Raw genomic sequence first — 17,846 nt, 5'->3', positions numbered from 1 at the left:
TAGGCAAATACAAAGAGTTTAGATCGGTGTCGATGGGATCAGTGGAGCAGGTTTCATGAAAGAGATGGGACTTGATCTTCTTACTAAAGACTATTGACTGAGAGGAGAAAGAAGGCCTTTCATAGAAAGAAAATAGGCCTCTTTTTTACCTCTTAGAAAATTGTGGGGTTTTTTTCCTTTTTTCCTTCACAATAATCTTAGGAAACTAGCTGTGCAGTTTTCTTGATTAGTCTCATGACGATAATAATCTTTAAAGTAGTTACTGTATTAAAATGCTTTTTGACTTACGTGCTAGGCATTGTGTTTGGACCTCTGTAAAATACATTTCTTTCATTTGAACGTCACAACATCTCCTGAGGTAGTCACACTTATCCCCATCTTACAAGTGTGGGAATTGGGGCTCAGAGAGATCAAATAATGTGTAAAGGTGTCAAAAGTAGTAGAGTCAGTGTTCAGGTTGAAGGACCAGAAGGACCAGAAGTCAATGTTCAGGACCAGAGGTCCTGCCTCTTTGTGGTGTGATTCAGCCTAATTCACCCAGTTTGCCTGACCTCACCTAGTTTCTAAAATTCATTTCTTCTTCTCTTAATTTCATCATGCATTGTAGCTTCTTTGCCATTCATTATTTCTCCTAAATTTTAATTTTTTTATGATTAAAATTGAATACTTGAGCTTGTGACAAGTAAGAGGCTGGACTCTGGAGCTCACTTCTGAGTTCAGATCTTGGCTCTGTCCCTTGCTGGTGTGTTCAGATTATTTAATCTTTCTGTGCCTTCCTTGTATCATCTGTTCTTCAAATGTAAACAACTTTAAGACACAGGGCATATTTTTAGTCTAAGGCCCTCTTAAGAAAACTATTAGAGGATGAACTTCATCCTCCAGAGATGAGTAAGAATACTGGCAAGAGTGCTGTTGGAGAACATTGAGTATATTTAACTACCATGGACCTGAGGCTGAAACCAAAGTGGGAATAAGGAAGAAAAGATAAAATGTACATGTTACATATCTGATGATGTAGAAATTGGTCATAAAACTAAAAAATTGAGAGAACTGGGAAGCAGGAAGAAAATTGGAGGTAGAATAAATTTTTGTGGATTGCCTAATCTGTAATGTCTAGGAGTCAAAGGACATCATTTAAAGCTGACAAATCAGTTAGTAGACGTATAAGTGTATTTAACAGTACAAAGGTAAACACTGAGAAAGATAATACTAATGATTATAACTGTGTACTGCAGGAGAGGCAGTAAGATTATATAAGCTAATTCTGTTAGTGCTCATAGTAATTAACTATGTAAAGAAATGAAGGATTAATGGTATTAAATGGAAATTATTTAAAATTATAGTTACAAAGATAGGACCAGAAACATACAACAAATCAGTGCTCAGGGAAAATTCAAAGCCTAAAGAAATAGTAAAAATGAATAAGTGAAGCATTTAACTAAAAAGTTAGGAAAACTTTTAAAAAATGAAACTAATAAGTAAATCCAAAATTTGACTCTTTATAAATACTCAGTGAAGCAGGTAAGTCACTTAGCTAAGCTAATTTTTCAAAGGAGGGTGGGATAAAACATGAATATCATAAGGGCTAATCACCACACACAGCACAAATTAGAAGAAGCATGAGTCTATGTTTGAGTCTAAACAAATAAATTAGAAGATTGTAAAAAAGAGTACAATAGAGGAATATCATAGGAAAATATAATTTACAAAAATGACCTTGGATAAAGAAACTTCAAATAGATCAATATGCATAGAAGAAACAGAGAAAATTACCACTTACCTTCCCTTCAAAACACCAGACCCAGATATCTCATAGGAGAATTCTGGTAAATCCTTAAAGAAATAGTAATTTCAGTGTTGTTATTGAAAGTGTTCCAGAGCATGGGAAAAGAAGAAAACCTCCCACATTTGTTATGAACAAGTATAACATTGATACCAAAACCTGACAAAGAATGTACAAAAGGGGAAAACTGTCAATTAAATCTCATTTAGGACTCTAGGAATGAAACTCTTTTTAAACAAAATCTAGGAGCTCTGTAGTAGAATCATGGACAAGAGAAGTTTACTCATGGTATGAAAAGATGATTCAGTATTAGGAAATCTGTTCGTGCTTTGTTTTGTTAGTAAACCGAAGGAGAAAAATCATATGGTCATCTCCAATTACCTAATGAAAAAACATTCAACAAAATGTAACACCCAGTCTTTATGAATAGCATTCAGTAAGATAGTAATCAGTGGCTATTTCCACATACATGTTTGCATACATATGTATATTTATTTACTTGTACAGATGTAAGTTTGTGTGGACACACACTTATCTGTACAAATGTATGTATATATATATCTCAAATTCCAAAACCATGCCTATTGGTGATACAGTAGGCTTTCCCACTGCAGAACAGGGCAAGACAAGAAATAGCGCTGTCATCACTGCTGTGAGTATGATACTGTTGGTCCTGGCTAGCTCACACAAGAGAAAGATATCAGAGGAGTGACAATGTGAAATGGGGAGATTGGCTCTGTTGGCACATGGTGTGAATATATATGTGGAAAACCCACCAGAATCTACTGAAACACTACTCCAGAAAGAGAATTCAGTAAGAAAGCAGGATTAAAAATTAATGTAGCGAAATCATTAGCTTTCATTTAACAGTGAGATCATAGACATAATAGTGGAAGGAAAAAAAGCCACGTTTACAAACCAACCAAAAGGTGAAATACTTAGGAGTAAGCAAACCCAGCATGTCAAAAAATTTCAAACAATACTGAAAAATAAAAAAGACGGCTTAACTCTAAAGACATGTTCTTGATAGGAAGATTCACCATTCTGTCAGTTCACCATAAATTAATTTATTAATTTGGTACAGGTTCAATAAATAATACTAACATGCTCTTTTTTTCTGGAATTAGACTAAAAATTTTCTGATTGCTTATGTAGTTAAAAAACAAAAAATAGCATGGAAAATGGGTGGGGATTATTGAAATCATGCTCATGTAAAGCCTCAGTATTTAAAGCAGTGACATGCCTAGCATGTAAATACACGGGCATAAGGAATGGTAATCACAGAATAAATGTAAATGAATACTGAAATGTAAACTTAGCCTATATCCTGATATGTACAGGAATATAAACCTAAATATTAAATCTAGAAATAAATACAGGAAGTTGGTACATGATAAAGGTGGTATCTAAAGTTAGTAAGAAAAAAATTTCAATAAATGATTTTGAAGTAATAAAAAATACATACTTTGAACATATTCAATACACTGTATACCAGGATATATTTCAAGTGGCAGTATCCATCAGAATTAAAATTACTTGTATTCTTTAACCATCAGTTTTACCTCTGGAAAACTATAGCTTTCCTTGTCCATAAGTGAAGTAACATGTATGTGTGGCCATTTATTTCAGCATTGTTTGTAAGAATAATAGCTCAGTTGGTAAAGAATCCGCCTGCAGTGCAGGAGACCCCAGTTCGATTCCTGGGTCAGGAGGATCCCCTGGAGAAGGGATAGGCTACCCACTCCAGTATTCTTGGGCTTTCCTTGTGGCTTAGCTGGTGAAGAATCTGCCTGCAATGCAGGAGACCCCGGTTCAATTCTTGGGTCAGGAAGGTCTGCTGGAGAAGAGAAAGGCTACACACTCCAGTATCCTGGTGTAGAGAATTCCATGGACTCTACGGTCCATGGGGTCACAGAGTCAGACACTCCTGGGTGACTTTCCCTTTCAAAAACAATTCAGGTGTTCCTCAGTAGGAGACTAATTAAATTAGGGTACATCTGAGAGTGGAATACTGTGCCATGCGAATGCATTTATGTAAAATCACAAAGTTGTTTCTGTTGGTGGTGTTTTGGCAGAATGTGGGATCATAGTTGCCTGACTAGGGATTGAACCTGCACCCCCTACATTGGAAATATGGAGTCTTAACCATGGGACCACCCGGGAAAGTCCAACAAAGATATTTTTAATACTGTAGTGCAGTATCTCCTGAGTTTTTCTACCAAAGTAACTTTCACATAGAATATATAAAATAATAGCATATGGGATTGTAGCTTGGAGTGACCATTTAAATTTTTTTTTCTGCTTTATCTTTAAAATTCTTTGGGTTTGCTGTATTCACCTCTGTCTTAGTCTGCTTTATTTAAAATCAGTTTGTCAAACTGCTCTTATTGTTGAGCAGTCCTGCTCCAGGAAAATGCACCTTGTTTGTTCTGTGCCTTCCCTTAGCCCTGCTACACTGCCACCTGTCTTATCTTGACTGAGAAGCATACTGTATGCCAAGGCTAATTAACCACATGCTATCCCTGTTTTTGCACATTTCCTTCCAGACAGATTTTTCAACTGAAGGATGATAATCTGTAAACAGAATAGCCCTATACTTGTCTCAAAATAATTTAACAAGTTTCTTTCAAATGGTCCACATTTCCCAACAAATGATACCTAAACCAGTTTGATTTATTGGCATTCCAACATTACTATTAATATATTGGTTTGTCCAGTATATTTCTATGTTAATAAATGTTCCATCTTACCTATTATATTTCTATGTGAAATGTTCTCTTTAGCAGGATGAAGTTAAAGGAAGTAGATCGTACCGCCATGCAGGCATGGAGCCCTGCACAGAATCATCCCATTTACCTAGCTACAGGTAAGTTCAACAGAGAGAAGACAGTATGAGTCACCTAATTTCTTCTTTTCCACTTCTGACTTATTTATACTTTTCCTTTAAGATTCAGGTCAAGCTTCAGCTCCTCTAGAAAACCTCTCCTTTCCTGACGAGATACGTGCAACCTTCCTGTCTGCTGAGTTCAGCGGCCTTCCCATATGCTTGTACAGCATAGTGTTAATCATGGTCTATTACATTTACAGTGTCTTCCTCACTTCAGGACCATGCTCTATCTTTATTCCTCTGGTATTAAGCACAATAGATAAAATGTAAAGAAGTCAATACCAATTTGAATGAAGGAACAACAGTTTTGATGCTCCATTTTTATATAGAGTTGAAATTATATCATTTGTGACTATAAGCATGGAACTGTTCTTTCAGAGATTTTATCTATAGACTTAAAAAATTGTACTACTGACTCTTACAAACATCATATCTGAGCTTTGCTTCGGAATCTTAGTGCTGTAGTAACGTAAGCATCTGTTCAGTGGTATACGTGGTGAGAGTTCAGTCGTTAATGTAGCATTCATGAGTGAGATAATTGAAAAGCATGCATTTAATTTCTATTTTCTATGGTTTTCTCTGAGTCTGTCTGTTTTTGCCTGTGTAGTTACATGAATATATTTTCTGTAGGAACATCTGCTCAGCAGTTGGATGCAACATTTAGTACCAGTGCTTCTCTTGAGATATTTGAATTAGACCTTTCTGATCCATCCTTGGATATGAAATCTTGTGCCACGTTCTCTTCTTCTCACAGGTATGAGATCCAACCTGAAGTTTCCATGATTATTTGATTATATGTTGTGGTTGATGCCCAATGTGCCTATAAGTGTCCCATTATGAAGTTGTAAGGAATACCATTAGTGACATTTTGTGAAAAAACATATGAGTTGTTTAGGCAGAAGTTTAAAAAGTGTCTATATATGTCCTGTTGAATTTCCTTTCTTTACGGACTGTTGTGTGTAAGAAGGAAAGCCTCTAGTTTATAGTATTTTTTTCCTCATGATACAGTAGAGTTACTTTCTTTTGCTTTTTTTAATCTTCCCTCTTTACAGAAAAAGGTAGTCATGACCAGAAAAAGTAGTTAGATGAATATTAAAATGTTAATAGTGATTTTCTTTGAGTAGAGGTTGCTTTTTTCCCCTATCTACTAATGTATATTTCAAATTACATTTCACAGAGAATTTTATTGACATGGTTTCTGATATGATAAGTATTTAGATAGGTAGATTTCCAAGTACTTAAGCTATATAGAAGGATACTTTAATTTCAGTAGCCTAATACCTTGGCAAATTTTGGTGAAGAGATTGTACCTGGGCTAACAATACAGTTCAAATCATGGCATCTCCCATGGGATGGCTTATAATCGTCCAAGCCCTCCCACTGTACTGGGAACCCCAGATGCCTTTCATCTGGCAGATTTTCTACTCAGTACCATTGTTATATATCTCCATGCCACCTCCATACCAAATTGTAATCTTTTATTCTCCACCAGTGGGTAGAGAATTATGTCATAATAGACATAATTTTGATATCACCTTTTTACTGTCAGAATACATTATTTTTCCTAGAAAATTTCAGATGACTCCCTTAACTGCTTTACTGTTTAACAGATGACATGTTACTGAATACTTCTGTAGTCAAATAAAATCCAGGGAAGTGGTTGATTAGCTCTATTTTATAAATGAATTAAAAGCAGCTTAGGGAGATTAAGTAACTGGCTCAGGGTCTCACAGATTCTAAATGGTAAAACCGTTCTTAGGCTCTTATCTTCTGACACACAAATCAAGTATACTTTGTTGTATTAGCTGTACAAAAGAGTTTTTGTACCCTTCAAGGTTACAAAATGAAACATGAGTATAAATAAAAACTAAAATGCCATTTCACCAAGTTATGTATAGTTACCAGGAATAGAGGAGAAGCAGTGTTTTTGGTGTATTTATGAAAAGGCTTAAATGTATAATTTCCAAATTCTTTTCTAAGTTTATCTGACTTCAAAAAAGAGTATTTTTGCTCATTTTCTTTTAAAGGTACCACAAGTTGATTTGGGGACCTCATAAGATGGATTCCAAAGGAAATATCTCTGGAGTCCTGATTGCAGGTGGTGAAAACGGAAATATTATTCTTTATGATCCTTCTAAAATTATCGCTGGGGATAAGGAAGTTGTGATTGCCCAGAATGACAAGCATACTGGCCCAGTGAGAGCATTGGATGTGAACATTTTCCAGGTTAGACTTTTGATGTTTATTCATATTTCTTGAGATACGTGCTGCCTATTTGAAATAAGTATATGAATCTACTGTTCCTCAGTCTTGGAGAAAGCTAAAACTGTGCCTGTGCAGGTTGATGAGTGAGTATATTTGTATGAAGAATGAAAAGTTCAGAGCTGGCTTCAGCGTGAGTAATACACTAGCCCCAGGGAAGGGATCAGGGTGATGGGTTTAGTTCTAGAAATCTGGAGATGTCATGCCATTTTATGGACATTTTTAAAATCTTAGGCACCTCAGAGGTTGAAAACCTAGTCTTTTAAGTTTGTCTAGGCTACTTCCCTGGTGGTCCAGTGGCTGAGACTCTGCATTCCCAGTGCAGGAAGGCCTAGATTTGATCCCTGATCAGAGAACTAGATCCTACACGCTACAACTAAAGACGCTCCATGCCACAAATAAGACCTGGTGCATCCAAATAAATAAGTAAATAAAATAATTTTTAAAATTAAAAAGTTTGTGCTAATTCAGCATTAGGCTGGTACTGTTACATGGGGGTTAATCTGTTGTTTTATTACGGCTAAATGTATTTATGTCAGAGATTACTACTCTATCAAATAATAAGATATATACATAAATATAGTATAAATTTAATGGGCAATTAAGAGTCTTTGTACTGTTGCCATTGTAAACATTACTGAATGTTAATTGTAGAAATGTTAAATGGCAGCCCACTCCAGTGTTCTTGTCTGGAGAATCCCAGGGACGGGAACCTGGTAGGCTGCCGTCTGTGAGGTCACACAGAGTTGGACACGACTGACGTGACTTAGCAGTAGCAGCATACATTAATAAAAATCTTGAGTTAATAGGATATTTGAGTATAATCAGAAAATAAATATCTTAAAAAGTTTGATAGTTATTTTTCTTGTATTATAAATAGATATTTTAGATATAGAAATACAGAAATCCAGCTTCTTCATTTTCTGTGGTTTGTGGTGCCTACTCTTTAGATTAGATAGCTAATTTCCAACAACTGCTGATTTTTGGTTCGTGTCTTATATCATAGGTGGCTACTGCCAGGGAATTCCTCTGTTTTCAGAGTTGTATGTCAGTTATTATAGTAGATTAATGAGAGTGAACAGTAAAGGATGAAGGTCAGTATATGAACCTCATTGTCTTCCTGGACTTCATATCACAATTTTAGGGTCTTTTTGATCCAAAAGGTACACAACATAGTTTACCTAGAAATACTACCACCTGGCGCAAGATGGAGCATACATGAAATAGAAATAGGTGAGGACAGACACAGAAAACAAGTTTATAGTTACCAAGGGGGAAAGGGATTGGAGAGGGATAAATTAAGAATTTGGGATTAGCAGATATAAACTACTATATATAAAACAGATAAACAGCAAGGTCCTACTGTATAGCACAGGGAACTAGTAATATAGTCAAAATCCTATAATAAAATAAACTATAATGGAAATATATATATATATAACTGAGTCACTTTACACCAGAAACTAGTTTTGTTTATTCATTTATTTATTTATTTTAATTGGAGGCTAAAGGCTGTCTTTGAAGTGCCTGGTATAGACACTATTATTTTAGCATTCAGCTATTTGAAGCCAACAGGGTGACCTATTTTTGTCTCCCACAATCTGATTCCCTTCCAGAGATCCAAACCACAGGCAATAATCGCCATATAAGAATTTATCCATTTAATTATTTTATTAGTGTCTTATATTGAAATGGCAGTAGATGTGTTATCTTTTTTAGTTTAATAAAGTTTTACAATATGTTTCTTTAGAAAACTGATTAAATTTCAGATTGTTATATATAGTTTTTAGGGGTTCATGCATTTTGGTTTTTTTTAATTAAACAAAAATTATATGCCTTAAAACTGAAAGATTTTTAAAATTAATTATTTTTAATTGAAGGATAATTGCTTTACAGTATGGTGTTCAGCCATAGGCTTACCCATGTCCCCTCCCACTTGAACCATACCTCCCACCTCCCTCCCCATCCCTCCTCTCTAGGTTGTTAACAAGACGGTTTGAGTTCCCTGAGTCATACAACAAATTCCTGTTGGCTATCTATTTTACATATCATAATGTAAGTTTCCCTGTTACTTTCTCCCTACAGCCCACTCTCCCTCCTCCCCCACCAGCCATGTCCCTGGCTGTTCTCAGTGTCTGTGAAAACAGATCTCTCCAGCTCCAAATTGGGTTATTCTGAATTCTCTTCGTTATTTGTAAGGGCTATTTTTTTGTTAATTCTTTCTTATTGCAGACTAATCTGGTGGCCTCTGGTGCTAACGAATCTGAAATCTACATTTGGGATCTAAATAATTTTGCAACTCCAATGACACCAGGAGCCAAAACGCAGGTATTACATTGATTTCAGTGTAATCAAAAGAACCAAAATTGGTTGTTCTGCACTTAGTTTTTTTCACGCAAAATATATCTGTTTAAAGTCAGTGTTCAAATGTCATTGATTTTTCTTTACCATGATCAAGTGTTAATAAATATGTTTCCTAAGAGTATCAGCAAGTCCTTCAACAGTAAATATTTAGTACTTGCCATCTCCCAGGCATTGTTTGAGGTACTAGACTTGTGGTAATAAATAAAATAGTCTTTAAAAAGTTTTTTTAGGTATAATATTTTATGTAATATAATGTTCTACATTATATAGTATTTTAGCAATATCCAACTTCAGAATAAAAATCATAGAGAGGAAACTTACTTAAAAAAAGAAACACACCCTCTTTCCTATATAATTCTAATAAGCTGAGAAAGAACAGACATCTCCGCCTTCTTTACACTGTATTAACTATTCAGTTTGAGTGGCTGTTATAACAGGCCCTAACATTTTGGCAATCTGAGAGGTAGTGTAACGATAGTATATGGTTTTCTAGGTCTAGGCTGTAATTTTTGCTCTGCCTAGATGTCTGTCACATTGACTAGCATCTGCTTTGTGGTCCATTATCTTCCATGGTGCAGTTGCAAAGTAAAGAAACAGTGCTTGATTTGTAACAGGAAGTTAATAAGTGGCTGGTGAATAGACAGGGTAAAGTACTTGAATTGGTATATACCTGAGATTTAAACTGCATATGTTGAGAACTTAAGAATATAAAAATAAATTTATGGAAGGAATAGATCAGATTTTTAAGTAATCCGTTTTCTAAAAAGAAGAATTAGATTTTGTAGTTAAACTTGATTACAGTTGAGAAGTGGTTCTTAGTAGTTTATTCCTTACAGCCCCCAGAAGATATCAGCTGCATTGCATGGAACAGACAAGTTCAGCATATTTTGGCATCAGCCAGTCCCAGTGGTCGGGCCACTGTGTGGGATCTTAGAAAAAATGAGCCTATCATCAAAGTTAGTGATCATAGTAACAGGGTAAGTATGTGATTGATTTGTGAGAAACATGTTTTGTTTCTGCTGTAGCTATTCCTATATTGTTTGTCAGAGTTGGCAACAAATCAGATTTCTATAAAGTCAAATCCTATTGTCTTAGGGACCAATCATGTTGGAATGAGAGGTTGTTTTTCCCTTTGGGGAAGATAATAAAATCCCTACTAAACCACATTGGATATATTAATGATGAAGAGAAAGATTGATTAATCAAAGGAGTTATTCCATGATACACTAGTTGTTTTGCTTTGCCAGCTGTTCCAAAGCATTATAGCAACTAGAATGTAAACTTTTTCCCTGCTAGTAATTTTATGACTATGAAGCTGTAGTTTCCAGACTCTTGGGTTCCTCTTTTCTGATTAGGCAGTGCTAAAATGAACTGGTATTATTCTCCCACTTGCTCAGTAGACGCTATTGTATAACACCTTACATTTTAACCTTACAGATTCATTAATATTATGTCATCATATGTTATAAAGTAATTTAGACACACTTTAGGGCTTGCCTTATTAATTTGTTTTTAATTACTGTTTTTAGTTGGACATTTAAAAAGTGAGTTTGCCTAAATCAGAGAATGCATATATAATTTAAAAACGATAGCAATGAGAAAACATTATTTATAAGAATATTTCCTCAAAGTATTGTTTTTCAGTGAGTCAGGAGTTTTAAAACAAGTTTCAGTGGAATAAAATACACAATAAGCATTTCAGTCACCTTCTAGAACACTTAACAAGATCTGAGCTTCCAAGTATTTCTCAATAATAATGTTAATTTATCCCATATGAAAATTTAAACAGTAGTTGTTGGTTTAGTCACTTTATCTTGATTTTTCTGATAAAGTAGAGGAAAGGTATTAATTTTTTAAATCTTCTCATCTTCATTTCTCTAAAAGTATTAAATTTTAAATTTATGTAAAGCTTTTCCCCTTATTACAATTTTGACAGGACAGCTCATTTGTGGTATAGAATTACTCTGGCCTGGAATGATTTGGTGTATCAAAGGGTTGGTTGAATTGAAAACACTTAAACTCGTTTGTTTAAGACCACTGTTTAAGAGTGTTTAATAGAATTTAATAGTTTAGCGGGTTTTTAAAAAACAAATTTTAAATAAATGAAAATAATAAAATAATGACTACATAAGTAAGAATACTTTTTTCATAAGCCTGAGCTGATGTTTTCTACTATTTGCTTCAACAAACATATATTCCTCGTGTTCATTTTGGCTTTTCGTAAAGTAGTGTGATTGATAAGATGTGAGCCTTGCCTGTGTGCAGATGCATTGCTCTGGGTTGGCGTGGCATCCTGACGTTGCCACTCAGATGGTCCTTGCCTCTGAGGATGACAGGCTACCAGTAGTCCAGATGTGGGACCTTCGCTTTGCCTCCTCTCCACTCCGTGTCCTGGAAAACCATGCCAGGTATCTTGCTGCTCTTCCAAAAAGCTTGATTTATGAATTGTTAAAAATGTATTTACTTACTGCTTTGAATTATCAGATAATTTTTTAAAATTAGGGAATCTACTCCGTCTCTGTCTTACGAAAGTTACTATAAATAGTTCATTTCTATTTTAAGCAATAGTCATCTGATTTTTTGTACCAAAACACGATAGCCAAATCATATCACAAAAACATGAAAATGTGTTTATGGATTTTCTACAACTTATTTCAAATAATAGGTAATAGATCAAAATTCTAGTGAATCATAGCTCTTTGGGACAACTCTTGAATCTTTGGGCCATTATACAGTTTGATCTTTATTTGATTCGTCATACTTATGAAGAGTCTTCCATGACATTAATGTCAAGCAACAATTGAAAAGTTTGTTTTACTTCTGAGTGTTTATCTTAATTTAAAAGCAAACATTTTTGAGATATTAAGTGGTTCATTCTGCCTTCAATTTAGTAAGTGTGTAGATGCTCTAAAAAACATGAGAATTGTCTTGTGTTAACTTTAGTAGCGTTAAATTTAGTTTGTGGGAATTCCCTGGCAGTCCAGTGGTTAGGACTCTGTGTTTCCACTGTAAGGGGCATGGGAGCTAAGATCCACAAGGTACAAAATTAGTTTGTAATTGTGAAGATTTTCTATGATTTTTATATTCAGGTACCCAGGGAGTTTATGTATGTTTTGTTCAGTGTTTTTAAACAAGAAACAAATCTCTTTCAGTGTTAAAGTATTTTCACTGCTTTGGGTTTTTTTCTTCTTTCCTTTTTAGGGATATAGAAACTAAAGCTTTAAATTTCTTTTCCCCCGTGTGTGGTGGAATTATACACTTTGAGAAGTCTTAAAATTTGTGACCTCTCCTTGAGCTTCTCATAAAGGAGAAAAGAATCTGGTCACAATGTAATCCTATTTAGATGTTATGCTTCAGTCAGCTTTTTAGTAAAGAAGGGGTGATTCTGAGAAGTTTTAATATTTTTCCCATGTTTGGTAAGGTTTTATTTATTTATTAAACACTTCTTTATCGAACACATGCCAACCAGTGTACTAGGATTCAGTAATACCACAAAAATCCCTGCCCAGTGTTGAACAGAGTTCCCTGTGCTATACAACAGGTCCTTGTTGGGTGTCTATTTTAAATACAGCAGTGTATACATATTAGTCCCTAATTCCCAAAAGTTGGCTTGATTAAGACTTATAGTAAACCTGTAGTGTAAATGCTATTATCCCATTTTACACATTGGAAATTGAAACTTGGTAAGGCTAAACTTGGTTTAGATCAAAAGTAGTCAGCTGCTGACTTCCAACTCAAACATCCTGGTCATTGTATCTATGCTCTTAACATTACATTATACTGCCAGTTTTCAGAGTGGCCACAGTTTAGCAAGACAGAATACCATACTGGGTGCCAGGAGCAAATCAACCTCTCTGTTTCTGTTTTCTCCCTCTAGTGAATGCAACAGTTGGATTATATGATCTTTAAGGTCCTTCCAGTTCTATAGTTCAGTGATTTTTTTTTTAACACTTGCTAAGAATTTAAATGTTCTTTAAGATGTGATATTAAATATGATACTGATATCTAAAGGCATTCTTGATGTGCCTTGAAACTTTTGACATGCATAATTGGATTCTAAAGAGAGGAGACAGTAAGACTCCATTATTCCTAAATGGACTTCCCGGGTGGCACTAGTGGTAAAGAACCCGCCTGCCAATAGAGGAGATGTAAGAGATGTGGGTTCAGTCCCTGGGTCAGGAAGATCCCCTGGAGGAGGGCATGGCAACCTACTCCAGTATTCTTGCCTAGAGAATTCCATGGACAGAGGACTCTGGCGGGCTACAGTCCAAGGGGTTGCAAAGAGTCAAGCAAGACTGAAGTGACTTAAGCACACACACATGCATTGCTACAGTTGGGGAAAGTTGAATATGGACTCTCTATTTAGAGTATTGCATAAAAATAACATTTTCAGTATGAGATTGTATATAGGAGAAGGTTCTTATCACCAGAGAGAAGTGTAGAGGTGTCATGTAATAATCTGCATTTGACAGATGCAATATATATATAGAGAGAGAGCGTAAAATATAAAGACCTAAAGTAAATGTGGCCAAATTGATGAATCTAGGTGAGAAGTATAAGGGTGTACATCACACTATCCTACAATTTTTACAAAGATTTTAATGCTTAAAAAGTAAAATGTTGGAAGCAAAGGCATTCTTAAATAATTTGAGTTCTTTTCCTAAAGCGTATTTTTCTGATTCTGAGAGGACCTAGATTGTAAGAAATGTCATCATATTAAAAACAACTTTTGGGGAAAAGAAGAGTAATGTCTACCTCGATGGTGAGGTTTACCTGTATTTTGGAAATTGAAAAAAAAATTATTTTAGAATTACTGTTTTCAGAATAATTGAGGACTATTTGTATGTTTTTGTTTTAAGAAAGATACATAATTCTAGTTTCTAGTATTTTTCTTCATGGTCTGGTAATGTTGACTTTTCTTTCATCTCTAAATAGCAGAGGCATGAATGTAGTAAAAACAAACTATTAATATTATATAATACTTGTTTCTGGATGGTAGGATACAGGATTTCTTAAATTTTTGCAGGGGATGCTAATCTGAATTTTTCAAAACATTTACTGAAAATGTTACTTTGTTTGAAAGTAAAAGTGTTAGTCACTCAGTCGTGTCCAACTCTTTGCAACCCCATGGACTATATAGTCCATGGAATTCTCCAGGCCAGAATACAGGAGTAGGTAGCCATTTCCTTCTCCAGGGGATCTTCCCAACCCAGGGATCACATCCAGGTCCCCCACATTGCAGGTGGATTCTTTACCTGCTGAGCCACCAGGAAAACCCCGTGTAGACCATGTTGTTGGGCATTTGTTTTCATTTTTTTGCCATCATACACTGTACTCTATATTGAGCATCTTTGTAATAATCACAGAGCGTACCCATTGCTAAATTGCATTCCAGAAAGATTATATGAAATTGTACTTCTGTTAGCAGTGTGTCTCTCCAAAGCCTAGACAGAAATAATTTGCAGATTTCATTTTCATGAGATTAAAAATTTCATCTTTGTGTTTTTAAGGGGGATTTTGGCAATTGCTTGGAGCATGGCGGATCCTGAATTGTTGCTGAGCTGTGGGAAAGATGCTAAGATTCTGTGCTCCAACCCAAACACAGGAGAGGTATGGGGAGGAGATATTTCTCAAACTTGAAGTGATTGTAATATTTAACTCTAGCTGAATAAGAAAATTTCTATATGAATTCTTTAGTACATGATTAAGAATGTGAAAGTAGATGGAGGTGTGTATGAAATGTTAACCTAGCAGAGACTTTATCTAAACCCAGCTATTTTCATCTGGAAATATCAGTCATTGAAAATGGTGTATTTGAACCTAGTAATCACCCCACCCCCACCCCTCATTAACAATATAAGGCATTTGTCTAGACTCAGAAATAATTGGTTGGATTTATTTAGGGTGTTTTCTGGAAATCAGTGTCCTCAGAGTAGGACTGTTCAAGGTTTGGGTCCTAAAGGTCCTCTTTGATTTTTGGAAATCAGTGGATGTAGATTTTCAATCTCTCTTCTGAACTGTACAGCAAGAATATGATACTTTATCATGAAATATTTGTCATATATTCTATTTATGGAAATTTAATGGATAAGCTAAATGAGCAGGCTAAATGCCTTTTCACTTAATTCTGTTTCCTTATAGAGTAAAACATTATTTAAAATGTCACATGAAGTCCAAATTAAGCTAATTTGACTTATTTCTTAAACCCATAAAACTTATGCTCCTAAGAGCATCAGTCAGCATCACACTAACTTTGAGTTAGCAACAATTATTACATGATTACATTGTAAAGTTAGCAAACAGTTATTACATTATTTATATCAGCCATTTTAAATCATTTTTCTATATTCTGTTGCTCCTAAAGAAAACTGTTTATGCCAAATTCTGGTTTGATTCTGCAGCAATAAGAATGATGTGTGCGTGTCTTCTCACTTGACAAGAAAGAAGCCAGTCTTCTCAGTGAATTCTTCCTTCTCAAGAATTGTTTTTTAATTTTTATTGGAGTATAGTTGCTTTACAACGTTGTGTTAGTTTCTGCTGTACAACAAAGTGAATTAGCTACATGTGTACATATATCCCCTTTTTTAAAAATTTTCTTCTCAGTTAGGTCACTACGGAGCATTGAGTATAGTTCCCTGAGCTATACAGTAGATTCTCACAATTAGTCATCTGTTATGCATAGCGATGTATGTATGTCAGTCCCAGTCTCCCAGTTCATCCCATCCCCCACTGCCCCCCAAGAGTTGTTTTTGAAATTTGATCTTCAAATGATTTAAACATGGTACTTTGGATCTTGGCCAGCAAAGTCAGTTGGATAGAACCCTTTTAGAGTTCAGCAAGTTGATCCTAATACAGTATTCTGATCTTTCAGATGCATCTTCTATTACAATTTCAATAAAAATAGGAAAATCTCAGTTTTTAAAATGTTCTTATTCCAAATCTGGTCAAAATTTTGATCACCTTGTGTTTTTGTCATAATGAACTTTGCTTGTATTTTAAAGAAATTTTTTAAATTGTTGTTTTTCCTGGCTGTACACTTCCTAAAAGTAAATGTTTAATTAAAGTTGTACTTGTTGATCATAGTGATTCAGGTATTTTGGCTATAAAGCGCCTGTATACTTTTTTTTTGGTCTAGGTGTTATATGAACTTCCCACCAACACACAATGGTGCTTTGATATTCAGTGGTGTCCCAGAAATCCTGCTGTCTTATCAGCTGCTTCCTTTGATGGGCGTATCAGCGTTTATTCTATCATGGGAGGGAGCGCAGATGGTTTAAGGCAGAAACAAGTTGACAAGGTAATAGGAAATATTACACTTTTTTTAATTACAACACGAAAAGAATGATCTTACTGTATAATTATTTTGAAAATGACTTTATGGATCAGCGATACCAATTACTTGGAAAATTGTGTAAAAAAATTTATTCAGTATGACTTGAAAACGTGTAACATAGTCTTGTATAAGTTATGAAAATCCCACTTTATTTTTTAGCTTTCATCATCTTTTGGGAATCTTGACCCTTTTGGCACAGGACAGCCTCTTCCCCCATTACAAATTCCTCAGCAGACGACCCCACATAGTATCGTGCTGCCTCTGAAGAAGCCACCCAGATGGATCCGAAGGCCTGTTGGTGCTTCCTTCTCAGTAGGTGGATTTGTTTCTATGGTCCATAAACACCGAGGACAGAGTATTATAAGATCTCTCAGATGGAAGAGGGCCCAGTTTGAGATGTGTTTGTGAGTTTTCAGCATTCAGAAAGACTTCGCAGGAAGAGTGGAACCTACTCCCTTTTTTTCTTTTAAATTGTGATAAAATATGCATAACATAAAATTGACCATTTTAACCATTTTAAAATATAGCAGTTCAGTGGCATTGAGTACATTCACCTTGTTTTGCAGCCTTTGCACTATTCCCACTGCCCCACTTTATTATACTTGTCACCCTTCTCTGTCTCTGCTTCCTTCATCCCTTCTTTTCTTTTCTTTTTGGGGTGGCAGGGTGCTGCATTCCAGTTGTTACGAGGTCCACTGTGGTTGCACATCTCATCTGTGGCCTCTCACCTTGTAGCACTTACGCCAGTACTAAAGCTGACATTTGGATTCTCTCTCTCATCCTTGGTGCCAAACTCATGTGGGGAAGAAGAGAGTGTTAGTTATTATCTTCATAATACTTCAGTACTAGTGAACGGACCTTCACTTTCCATCCAAAGATAAATATGTATGGTGAACATCCTCTGTCAGGCACCCTCCTCGGCACTGGAAACACACCTGTCAACTAGATAGAGTCTGTGTCTCAAATAGTGTGTATTGGGGGGCAGGGAGACTTTTCTGTACAGTTTGAGTTTTAAACCTTATCCATACATAATTTTATAATAATAAGTTTTAATTACTTTGGGAAGTAGAGAACTAACTAGATGGATGGTTAGGATTCAGTAAGTAAAGTGGAAAGTCACAAGTGAAAGTGAAGATTCAGAGACAGGAGAGCAGATGGTAGAGAAGACCAGCACTAGGGATGAGAGATTAATTAAATCAAGAATGAATTTACAAGTG

The 17,846-nt window shown here is 35.3% G+C and overlaps 1 protein-coding gene across 20 annotated transcripts in view; it reads left to right on the top strand.

The window, feature by feature from the left end:
- Positions 1-17,846, top strand: part of SEC31A (SEC31 homolog A, COPII coat complex component) — a 72,008-nt gene that overhangs the window by 15,635 nt on the left and 38,527 nt on the right. For 16 of the 20 annotated variants that reach the window (XM_040237226.1, XM_040237222.1, XM_040237220.1 and 13 more), the window contains 9 exons: positions 4,567-4,649; positions 5,301-5,424; positions 6,698-6,896; positions 9,165-9,260; positions 10,133-10,273; positions 11,562-11,704; positions 14,807-14,906; positions 16,432-16,593; positions 16,789-16,941. In XM_040237226.1, the coding sequence (XP_040093160.1) occupies positions 4,567-4,649; positions 5,301-5,424; positions 6,698-6,896; positions 9,165-9,260; positions 10,133-10,273; positions 11,562-11,704; positions 14,807-14,906; positions 16,432-16,593; positions 16,789-16,941 (1,201 nt within the window). The remainder of the gene's footprint in view (positions 1-4,566; positions 4,650-5,300; positions 5,425-6,697; positions 6,897-9,164; positions 9,261-10,132; positions 10,274-11,561; positions 11,705-14,806; positions 14,907-16,431; positions 16,594-16,788; positions 16,942-17,846) is intronic. The other 4 variants (XM_040237214.1, XM_040237211.1, XM_040237217.1 and 1 more) reach the window with 2 other exon arrangements.

Source organism: Oryx dammah, unplaced genomic scaffold (assembly GCF_014754425.2).
Source record: "Oryx dammah isolate SB20612 unplaced genomic scaffold, SCBI_Odam_1.1 HiC_scaffold_3, whole genome shotgun sequence".
NCBI lineage: Eukaryota > Metazoa > Chordata > Mammalia > Artiodactyla > Bovidae > Oryx > Oryx dammah.
This window is presented reverse-complemented; position numbering and strand designations above follow the sequence as displayed.